At 44.2% G+C, this 12199-nt stretch overlaps 1 protein-coding gene across 1 annotated transcript in view; it reads left to right on the top strand.

The window, feature by feature from the left end:
- Nucleotides 1-11079, top strand: part of si:ch211-267e7.3 (ADAMTS-like protein 2) — a 196333-nt gene extending 185254 nt beyond the window's left edge. The window contains exons 19-20 of the mRNA XM_059983535.1: nucleotides 7068-7212; nucleotides 9464-11079. Of these exons, the coding sequence (XP_059839518.1) occupies nucleotides 7068-7212; nucleotides 9464-9579 (261 nt within the window). The 3' untranslated portion in view covers nucleotides 9580-11079. The remainder of the gene's footprint in view (nucleotides 1-7067; nucleotides 7213-9463) is intronic.
- Nucleotides 11080-12199: the final 1120 nt, after the last annotated feature.

Genomic DNA, 12199 nt, shown 5'->3' with positions numbered 1-12199 from the left:
GGGCCAGATGATATCGTAAATATGGATGAAGTACCTTTGACGTTTGACCTGCCTCTCACTTGGACTGTTAATAAAAAAAAAAGGTGACTCGTCCGTCCATCACACTGAAAACAAGTGGCCATGAGAGAACGCATTTTACTTGTGTTCTGAGCTGCACAGCATCTGGACTAAAGCTTCCTCCGATGGTGATTTTTAAGCGGCTGACAATGCTAAAGGAAAAATTCCCAAAAGAAATCATGGTGAAAGTCAATAAGAAAGGTTGGATGACGGAGAGTCTAATGAAGGATTGGCTGAAAGAGTGCTACGCCAAGCGACCGGGGGATTTTTTCACAGAAAAAAAGCATTGCTCGTTATGGACAGCATGAGGGCCCATTTAACAGATTCAGTGAAAGCTGCCATCAAGAGTACAAACTCAATTCCAGCTGTGATTCCTAGAGGCACCACGAAGTATTTGCAGCCACTGGACATCAGCGTGAACCAGGCATTTAAAGTGGCGCTGCGCGTTGAGTGGGAGGCTTGGATGACGAGCGGCGAGAAATCCTTTACCGAAACAGGACGCATGCGAAGAGCATCTTTAACTCAAGTCTGCCGGTGGATCCTAAATGCGTGGAGCGGTGTCACAACATCCACCATCACCAACGGGTTTCGAAAGGCTGGACTGCTGCGTGATGAAGAGGACCGCGTGCGCTTAAGTGAGAGTGACAACGAAGAGACTGAAGTGAGTGACGAGATCCTGAGATTGTTCAATTCGGACACTGAAGAAGAGGACTTTGATGGTTTTAGTGCGCAGGAGGAAGATGAAGAAGGCGATCAATAACTTTTCCTGGTAGGCTGCAGTAAATATATTTTTTTACCAGTCGTTAGGAGATATTGGAATGTTGTTCGTGCACTGTTCAGTAAAAAAGTATACGCAACGTAATTTGTGTGTTACCGATACGTATGTATATTTAAAAGTAGCTGTGTTACAGGCACTGTTCGAAAAAAAGCATTTGCAATATGTATTTGTTTATGTTACCATACGGATTTAATTAAAAGTTAAAGAATCCTCACGTGTAATATCTTTCTGTGTAAATATCTCATATTACAACGTGGGACACCTGCGGCTTAAAATCTGGTGCGGCCTGTACAAGTACAAAATTGATTTTCTTTCTAAAATTAGAGCGTGCGGCTTTTAATCAGGTGTGCTCTGTAGTCCGGAATCTACGGTACTTCATAACCTTAACAATTGACTCCAACATCCTCCCAACCACTGAGGTTGGGCTAACTGGTCTATAATTGCCTTTCTGCTGCCTCACTCCTTTCTTAAAGAGAGGAGAGGTTTACAGTTTTCCAGTCCTCTGGAACCATGCCGGAGTTCAATGGTTCTTGAAAGATCATTGCTAATTTCTACTGCTACCTCTTTGAAAACCTTAGAGTGCCATCTGATCCAGGTGACTTTTGTACCTTTTAGGTCTTTCTGCTTTTTGAGCATGTTCTCTCTTGTAGTAGTAACTGCACTCACTTCTCTTCCCTTCAACATCTGGCACACTGCTAGTGTCTTCCACAGTGAAAACTGATGAAATTACTCATTTAATTCATCTGCCATCTCCTTGTCTCCCATTACTATTTCTCTGACCTCATTTTCTAGCAGTCCTATATCCACTCTCATCTCTCCTTTATTTTTTATATACTTGAAAAAGCTTTTATTATGCACTTTGATATAATTTGCTAGCTTGCTTTTCTATTTCATCTGTTCTCTCCTCATGATTTTTTTAGTTGCTTTCTGTAGGTTTTTAAAAGCTTCCCAATCATCTGTCTTCCTGTTAATTTTTGCTTTGTTGTATGCCCTCTCTTTTGCTTTTACATTAGCTTTGACTTCCCTTGTCAGCCTCAGTTGTACGATTTTGCCATTTGAGTATTTCTTTGTTTTTGGATTACACCTATGCTGCACCTTCCTCATTTTCCCCAGAAATTCAAGCCATTGCTGCTCTGCTGATATCCCAGCCTACATCTTTTTCCAATTTACTTTGGCCAACTCCTCTCTCATACCATTGTAATTTCCCTTACTCCACTAAAATACTGCTATGTAAGACTTTACTTTTTTCTTATCAGATTTCAAGTTGAACTCCATATTGTGATCACAACCTCCTATGGGTTCCTCTACCTTAAACTCCCTGATTGCCTACGGTTCATTACATAACACCCAATCCAGTATAGCTGATCCCCTAGTTGGTCCAATGACAAACTGCTTTAAAAAGCCATCTTGCAGGCATTCAACAAATTCACTCTCTTGAGATCCATTTCCCAATTGACCTGTATTTTAAAATCTCCCATGAGTATCATAACATTGCTCTTTTGACACTCCTTTTCTATTTCCCGTTGTAATCTGTAGTCCACATCTCAACTACTGTTTGGAGTCTGTATATAACTGCCATCAGGGTCCTTTTACCCTTGCAACTCAACCCACAAGATTCAACATTTTCCAATCCTATGTCACATCTTTCTAATGATTTGATGCCATTCTTTACCAGCAGAACCACACCACCCCCTCTACCGACCTTTCTATCCCTCCAATACAATGTGTAACCTTGGATATTCAGCTCCCACTTACAACTAGTGACGGCCACAATGTCATACCTGACAATCAAAGTGCAACAAGATAATCCACCTTATTTCTAATACTCCGTGCACCTTGAGTACTGTATTGAGTACTTTTTGATTCTGCATCCCTAATGCACTGATACTGTCCCTGCTGGCTGCAATTTTGTCGTGTCATTTGCCTGCCCTTCCTGACTGACTGACTGCATGCTACCTTTGCTTTTTGTGTAACCATCCGTCCCATCTTGAGTCCCTTCACTTCGGTTCCCACCCCCCTGCCAAGTTGCCTGCACCTGGATGTAGTTGTCAGTAACCAAATTTGGGATGAAGCTGGAGTACCCAGAGGAAATCTGTGGTCACAGGGCTAAATGATAAAGTTCAGCCAGATAGCACCCAAGTTTTCATCAGAGCTGGGGGAAGTCGTATAGATAGCACTACCTGCTGTATCAACATGCCTTCTCTCTCTCTCCACCCCCCCCCCCCCCCCCCCATCTGCACCACCCATCAAGTTCTCTGTACTCTTGGGCAATCTTTTCCCTACCTAGAGAGCTCTGGCCATTCCCTAACCCAACCATATGTTTCCTACCCTTCACTGCTGACTCAACTTGGCTGTTGCTGGTGCTCAATTTTAAAGTGCTCATCATCCATTCAGATTCATGGTCAGAATCAATTTGCGTAGAAACAGGCCCTTCGGCCCATTCTCTTCATGCTGACCATCTATACTAATCCTGTTTACCAGCTCTCGGGCCATTGCCATCTGTACCTTAGCAATTCAAATGTTCATCCTAAAGTATTGAGAGTCCATGTGTTAACACCCTCTCAAATGTTCCAGACCCTAACCACATGCACTGATTGGTACCATTTTGCTTCCAGTGAGATGGCACTGATAAGTGATGATTCTTTGCGTGCAAATCAGATGGAAATCATGGAATATTCCCACAGGACTACTACAGCTGAGATCCACAGTCACACCCGTGGGTACTTCAGTAAGCTGTATAAATTTAAGACGTTTAAAAAACTATTGATACTCAAAATTGACAAAACTTGGATGGCATTCTCTGGTTGCGAATGCAGCTCCCTTTTCTGAAAACGGAGGTGGAAGTGGCACGCTAGTCTAGTAGTATGATTGAAATGCTGAGGCCTTGGAGCCGCACGCTCAACAATCCTGCTGCAAATGTACAGTCTCTGGAACACGAAACTGAAGACGTCAGAGCAAGTTTGCAGTACCAGAGGGATATCAGGGACTGCTATGTACTTTGCTTCACCAAAACATGGCTATCACCTGCCATTTCTGATGCAACACTGCAACCTGACAGCTTTGCCATTATCTGCAAAGACAGGACTTCTCGGTCTTTTAAAAGTGGAGGAAGGGGAGTATGCTTCGTGCTCATCATCATGGTGCACCAACATGACGGTTGTGTTTGTCTTGCTCACCTGAAGCAGAGGGAGTTTTCTGCCATCATCCTCGTGGTGGTGTCCATTCCAACTCAGGCCAACTTCAGGCTGGCACTGGAGGAGCTGAGCAGGCATGAAACAGCGCAAGGATGCTTCCTCTATCCTTGTGGGGAGAGGGGAGTATTTCAACCAGGTCAGCTTGAAGAAGTCATTGAATTACTACCACCAACATAGCTCCTGCAGAGCCAGAAGAACAAACACACTTCCCTGCTGTTATACCACCATCAAGAATGCTTATCATGCTATCCCACACACACACACTTTGGAAAGTTCAATCAGCTGGCTGTACTTCTATTCCTGGCATATAGGCAAACACTAAAGACCACAGCACCAGTCGTGAGGACCAAGAAGGTATGGTCAAGGGAGGAGGAGGAGTGCTTATTGGATTGCTTTGAGTCTGTGGACTGGACAATATTCAGTTCAGCTATGGATCTGAATGAATATGCCAAATTTGTCACTGACTTCACCAAGACCTTTGAGAACATACTGGACATACCCAAACCAAAAGCAGTGGATGAACCAGGAGATTCATCATGGGCTGAGAGCTAAATCTCTTGCATTCAAGACTGGTGATCTAGAACTATACAAGAAGTCCAGGTATGACCTACAGAAGGCTATTTAAGAGTGAAAAAAACAATTCCAATTGAGGTTAGAGACAGAATCAAACCCATGTCCTGCAAACCCTGCCTGACTGGGCATTACTTCCTACAAAACAGAACCTAATATCACGATTAGCTGTGATGCTTCACTCCCAGATCAACTCAGTACCTTTTATGCATGCTTTGAAAGGGAGAATAAAATGACACTTGTGTGAATCCCTGCAGCATCTGATGACCCTGTGATCTCTGTCTCGGAGGCCAACGTCAGAACATCTTTCAAGAGGGTGAACCCATGCAAGAGGTTGTACCCAATGGAGTACGTGGTAGGGCTCTGAAAACCAGTGCTAATCAACTGGCGGGAGTGTTCAACGATATCTTCAATCTCTCACTGCTGTAGACAGAGGTTCCTACCTGTTTGAAAAGGGCAATAATTATACCAGTGCCCAAGAAGAGCAGGGTGAGCTGCCTCAATGACTATCACCCAGGTGCACTCCCATCTACTGTGATGAAGTGCTTTGAGAGGTTGGTCCTGGCTAGAATCAACTCCTGCCCAAGCAGGGACCTGGACCCACTGCAACTTGCCCTTTGCCACAACAGGTTTACAGCAAGTGCGATATCACTGGCTCTCTATCCGGACTTGGATCATATGGACAATAGAAATACCTACGTCAGACTGCTGTTTATTGATTACAACTCAGCGTTCAACACAATCACACCCTCAGTTCTAATCAACAACCTTCAAATCCTGAGCCTCTACCTCCCTCTGCAACTGGATCCTTGACTTCCTCACTGGGATGTCACAGTCTGTGTGGATCAGAATTATCCTGTTCCTTGATAACATTCACCACTGGCACATCACAAGGATGCATGCTTAGCCCACTGCTCTTCTCTATACCCTTGATTATGTGGTTAGGCACAGCTCAAATGCCATATATAAATTTGCTGATGACAGAATGGTAGTTGGCAGAACTTCAGATGGTGACATGGAAACGTACAGGAATGAGATAGATCAGCTGGTTGAGTGGTGTTGCACCAAGAACCTTGCACTCAACATCACTAAGACCAAGGAGTTGATTGTGGACTTCAGGAAGGATAAGTTGAGGGAATTACACCAGTCCTTGTTGAGGGATCAGCAGTGGATAGGTTGAGCAGTTTCAAGTTCCTGGTATCAACACCTCGGAAGGTCTATCCTGGGCCCAACATATTGATGCAGTTACAAAGAAGACACAATAGTGGATATATTTCATTATGAGTTTGAGGAGATTTGGTATGTCACCAGAGGCACTTGCAAATTTCTACAGATGTACATTCTAACGGGTTGCATCATCACCTGGCATGGTGGGGCCACTGCATAAGATTTGAAACTGCTGCAGAAAGTTGTAAACTCACCATGGGTACTAGCCTCCCCAGCACCGATAACATCTTCAAAGGGTGAGACTTCAAAAAAGCAGCATCCATCATTAAGGATCCCCATCACCCAGACCATGTCCCTTCTCATTGCCCCATCAAGGGGCTTGAGGACACGCATTCAAAGTTTCAGGAACAGCTTCTTCCCCCTTTGTCAGATATCTGAATGGACAGTGAATCCGTGAACACAACCTCAGTTCTCTTTCCCCTCTCTTTTTGTGCTACTTATTTAATTTTCCTATGTATTATAATTTATAGTTTAACAAAAATTATGGATTGCACTGCAGTGCTTCCAGAACACAATAAATTTCATGACGCGTGCCAGTAATATTAAACCCGATTCTGAAAAAGCAATCTATATATTAAAGTTTCTTCCAGGTATAGAATATAAATCTTCCTTGTATCCCTCTAACCGTTTTCCTGTTATCGGTAACTTTACATTTGCGCCCCTCTTGAATTTGAAGTGCTTCTCAGCCTTCTGTACTGTTCTTCTCCATCCTTTTGTCCTGGTGCAACGTGTTGTTTAATATTGTTGCTTAGAAAAGATGTGGCGTTGAATAGGTGAGGGGGAACATTAGTGGGAAATCAGATTGTTCTGTGAGTTGGCATAGACCCCATGGGCTGGAATGTTCTCCTCTACGTCTCAGAGAAATGTGAAGAATAAGAAATATGACATTTTTATTATGTTAAGATTTTAAATTGTAAATCTGAATTCTACATTTAATATATTCTCTGGCTAGTGTGAGAGTGCTTTACTTGACGGTAAGAATCTAACATCTTCGATGTGTGTGGTGGAAATAGACCAGTATTGGAAGATTTTAAGTATCTGATAAATGCTGATACCAGACCAAAGGTCTTTTCTTGGCATTTCCACCCTTTATTCTGATGGCATATTTAAGTACAGGATCATTGGCACACCATTTGCTTAAGGAGATTATTGGAAAATTAAATGGCTACAGCTTGCACTTACAGAAGGCAACCTGCAGATGGCAGGGTACTATGACTAACACTGATCTCATTCTGGCACAGTGCAGTAAGACTTGTGGCAGTGGTGTCAAAGTTCGGGAGGTGAAATGTTACCAAGGCGATGAGATTGGACAAGGATGTGATCCATCCACAAAACCAGAGACAAAAGAGACTTGTGAAGTTCAGCCCTGTCCTACAGATGCACCAGGTAAGATCACAGCAGCTAAAGGTCTACAACATCAATCCAGTTCATGCCCAGACATCAAATGCCAACCCAATTCACACCCTGACCTGAGTTCAATTCATTAATGTACCACAAGGACCTGAAACATCAATTACTGGCCTGAATCACCAATCTAGTTCACTACCATTAGCTTAATCACCAACACATTTTACACCTTGTGTGAATCAAACCAATTCAAGTTGAAGTTCAAACTTATTGTTATTCAAATATACACATGTATACTGCCCAACGAAACAATGTTCCTCCAGACCAAGGTGCACACTGCAGCACATAGAACTCACACGCAACAGGGAAAGTAATATTACCACAAATATGTTAACAATAATAAAATATATTCCAGAAGATTGACATTTGGCATAAGCTGCATTTACGACTCAAGTTAAGAAATAAATAGTAAGCTACTAGGGCTTCATAAGTGATGAGATCTGAGTGGTGGCAGGGAGTTCAGTAGTCTCGTGGCCTGGGGGAAGAAGTCGTTTCCCCTGTGAACAGTGCTTGTCATAATGCTACAGTACCTTCTGCTTGATGGTAGGGGGTCAAGAGATTGTGGCACGGAAGGGAGGGGTTTACTGACAGTGCTAAGGGCCCTGCATGTGCAGTGCTCCTAATAAATATCTCTGATGGTTGGAAGAGGGACCTCAATGATCCTCTCCACAGTCCTCACAATCCTTTGTAGGATCTTGCAGTCAGATGCTTTGCAATTCCCATACCAGACTAGTGATGTAGCTGGTCAGGACATTAGCAATGGTGTTCCCGTACCAGACAGTGATGTAGCTGGTCAGGACATTAGCAATGGTGTTCCCGTACCAGATAGTGATGTAGCTGGTCAGGACATTAGCAATGGTGTTCCTGTAAAAATTTGTTAGAATGGGGTGGGGGTGGAGGGGGGAGAGCCTCGCTCACCTCAATCTCCTCAGGAAGTGGAGATGTTGCTGTGCTTTCCTGAGTGCAGATGTGGTGTTGAGGGTTCAGGTGAGATGGTCCACGACGTAGGCATGAATCGCCGATCAAATTTACAACAAGACCTGAATTACCAATCCAGCTTGCACCCACCACGAATCATCAATTCACACCCCATCGTGAGCCGCCAATCCAATTCACAGTCCTGTATTAAATCGTCATTTCCTATTGAATCCTGCTGATAGCATCCAGGCCTGGTGTCTCGCACCCTTGATCACCTCCGTGCTTTTGTGTGCTGCAGCAAATGTTTCTCTCTTTATTTTATTAATTCATTGTTTCCGATTCCAAGGAACACTCGAGCATTGATCAGGATGATGTAATGCCAACTGTGTAACTAACATTACAGGAAGGGCCTACGTTTTGTGCAGCTGCCCTTTGAGTGCTTCATTGTCGAGCCCTACAGTGTGTCTTGGCCAGTCTGTTGTTGTTGAGACACGGCGGCTAAAACTCAATACCTGGAGCATATTTCCACACCAAAAGCTACGTAAAGCAACACTGTCACTGCTTAAAAATCCAATTCCCATTGAAGATGCTGAACAGGCTATTTAACTACAACACTGGATTGAGTTCTTACTGCAGAGTTTATTTTGATAGGATTACTGTTCCCAAGAATACACAGAGGTTATTTGTATGCACTCTCTGTGTGGCAAGTTTAAAGCTGGCATTATATCATCTGATTATGTACTAGGTTACTCTGGGATCATTTAAAAATGAAAAATGTTGTTTAGTCTAGTGCTCAGCCTGCATTCTGTGGATTTGGTAATGGAAGGTGATTGGGTGGTTTGGGGAATAACAGAGGGAGTGGAAGGGATAATAGTGATTTTGCAGGGAAAGAGGTAAATGAGGGGCATGGTGGCACAGATGGCAGAACCATTGCATCACAATACCAGAGACCCAGGTTCAGTTCTGATCTGGTGCTGTCTTTGCGAAGTTTGCATGCTCTCCCTGTGGCTGGGTAGGTTTCTTCCAGTTGCTCCACTATCCCCCCCTCCCAAAGATATGGGGCTCAGAAAGTTAATCAGCCACTAGTGGTAGAATCCGGGGGCAGTTGGTGGGAATATGTGGAGAACAAAATCTGGGACTAATACAGGATTGGTGTAAGTGGGTAGTTGATAGTCGGCGCAGACTCAATGGGCCAAAGGACAGGGTTTCTATGCTGTACATTTCAATGACTTTGTGGCATGATCAGTGGATAGATAGCAAATCAACCTCTGATTCTAATGTGAAATCTCAACCTCATTTGTTTACCCCACAGATGACAACTGTCAGGATAAAGTGACGGCCAATTGTGCTTTGGTGCTGAAGGTGAAACTGTGCACACACTGGTACTACAGGAAAGCCTGCTGCAGATCTTGTAAGAACAGGGCATAGATCCACTGACAACTCAGTCCTGCAGGGAAGCTATAGGAAATTGGTTGGGAGGCAAGGTAAACCAGAAACCATCCTCTGAACCAAGCTCAAAACAAAACCCAGCACACCCACCATAACTTATTGGAGTCACAAACTTTTAGCACTCATCCTCTCTTTTCTTCGTAGTTCCCAAGGTTGGCAGTGTGTCCTGCCTTATTTCCCAATCCCAGATTCCACCGGTTCCTAATTCTGCCCCAGTTCTGAGGTCTGCCCTCCTCAGACAACGGGCCTCGGACACGGACACATTCAAGTGTCGTCCTCACTCATCAGGGCCGTGGGCTTTAATCCAGAGCTCTCCCCGTGACCCATCTTCCAAAACAGCCAGCACTCCTGCTGTCCCACTGCCAGCTCACTCTGTAATGCTGTGGAGCAGTCAGTGTTGCCCCAGTGAGAGATGCGGAATCTGGGTTGAAAGGATTAGCTGCTATTTGACCATTTCTAGTGATCTTTTAAGAACAGTAATTCCACGATATTCGCAGGCAGTAAAATATCATAAAGTGTCTTTGGCCTTTGTGATGACAGGTTTGTAAATAATAAAAGTTAGATGTTTAAAAGCTGACCTGGTACTAATTTGAATACCTTGACATCTCCCACCATTTGCAAGTACTGTATTAGATATTGTTTACAAGCATACCTAGAGCCAGAGAGTTAATATTGTACCAAGGTTTCTTCAGTCTCTCTACTCTTCCACATACCTACTTCCCTCTGCAGCCCTCAGAAGAACTTGAGAATGCTACAAGTCTGCATTTCCTCTACACTGCTGTGCAACCCAGGAGTGTGAAAGAGATGCAGCCTCTCATTGTTTAACTCCTTCACTCTCCATCCTGTCCATTTGGCCTTGTAGTTTCCCACAGCAGCATGCCTGAGTTTGGGAATTTGCGGTTGAGGCTGCACCCTAGCACTGAAGGTGCCACAATGCGTGACGCTGTTGACATACTTGCTCCCTGAAGATAATACACAGCAGGTGTAAATATCAGGAGGGATTGTTGGGGGGGGAGAGTCTGCTTCTGTGGTTCAGTGTACTCTCCCCAGTTAACAACTTGACAATCACCTTAGACTACAGGAGGAGCAATGAGTGAGTGAATAGACAGACATGCAGGACGGTGTTTTATTGTAGGCAAGCAGGCCCTGCCCAGTGGCACATCTGGCAAGTGACATTGTGACTCTCTTTTGCATGCATTTTGGTTGCAAGTTTGCTTGCAGTCAGACTGCAAATGATGTGAAAATCTTCTACAGTTTAAGGTGCTCCTGTTTCTGCATTGGAAGGTGTAATTAACATTCTTTTAAAATCTTAAGTTTGTGTTGTGGCACCTTCAATGCTAGGTTGTATTTTGGTTAGATCAACATGGCTTTAATATCTGACAACAGTGAATGAATGCTGCCGAGTGCTACCCTTTAGAATAATTTTACAATGACAGATCATTGATGTACTGTAGCTATATTATTAGAAACAGCTGTACAGCAATAAATGACACCTGACTTCTGGAGCACTTGATGTTTTGTGTTTGCTTGGATGGAATGGGACGGTCTGGATCTCTCCCGGAGGGAGTCTCCATCACACATCGGGGTGATCCCAGGTGTGTTTGCCGGTCAGAAGGAGTGCTGAAACCTGCTTCATCTTCTGTGCAGAGAGAAGAGGTGTGAAACCGTCTCTTCTGTAATTGCTGGTGTGTGATGCGTTCAGCCTGGTCTCAAGTTTAAGCTGGTTCTGACATTGGCAGAAGCATTTCTGGGCATGCTTTTCCCACTGTTGTCTTTCCAGAGCTGAGCACCTTGCTTAGGTGACTAACCAGAACGATGTTCCAATTACTCTTTTAAGGTGGTCATTTCCAAAATTTAATACCAAGAGAGATCTGAGTGTAGAAACAAACCTTTTGATTCACTGAAGGGAAAGCAAGCTGGACAGGTGAGGAGAGCTGAATGCTGAGTTTTGGGACATGGGGACTGGGAACAGTTGGGAATAGGGGACTAGAAGGGGAGAGAGAATGGAGAATAGTGAAGTGTGGAGGGTGACTGGGTGTTGGTGTGGTGCAGAGGGCGACCACAGTGGGTGAGAAGGGAGTTGGATGGGACTAGTAGGGCGGAGGTGTTGAAGTCTGAAAGCCCGTGATTGGGAATGACAGGGACTGGATTGAGGAGATTTGGAGATGGAGAGAAAGAAAGGAAAAGGAGGGTCAGATGGGGTTGGGCATGACGAGAGCTACTTCTGGGAACTGAAAGGAGCAGTGGGTTTGTGCGGGAACTGGAGTTGAAGTTGTGGGGTCTGGTGGATAGCAATGGGCAAAAAGAATGTGGTGGGGATGAGGAGTCCCACTGAAGGAGCAGGAGTAAGTCACCAGGTCCCTCAGAATCATAAATTGATAAACTCCTTTTCCATGCCAGTTCCCTATAATCTTCAATTCCTTCATCTTTGAAATATCTGTCTATCTCACCTTAAATGTATCCCATGATCAGGCCTTTATCACCCTCTGGATCAGAGAAATCCAGAGGTTCACTACCCACTGAGAGAAGAAATCATGATGCACCTCAGTGTTAAATGACTGACCTTCTTATCTGATAGCCATATCCCCTTGTTCGTGAC

This window comes from Hypanus sabinus, chromosome 11, assembly GCF_030144855.1.
Source record: "Hypanus sabinus isolate sHypSab1 chromosome 11, sHypSab1.hap1, whole genome shotgun sequence".
Taxonomy (NCBI): Eukaryota; Metazoa; Chordata; class Chondrichthyes; order Myliobatiformes; family Dasyatidae; genus Hypanus; species Hypanus sabinus.
The sequence above is the reverse complement of the archived record's forward strand: the minus strand, read 5'-3'. Positions and strand labels throughout refer to the sequence as shown.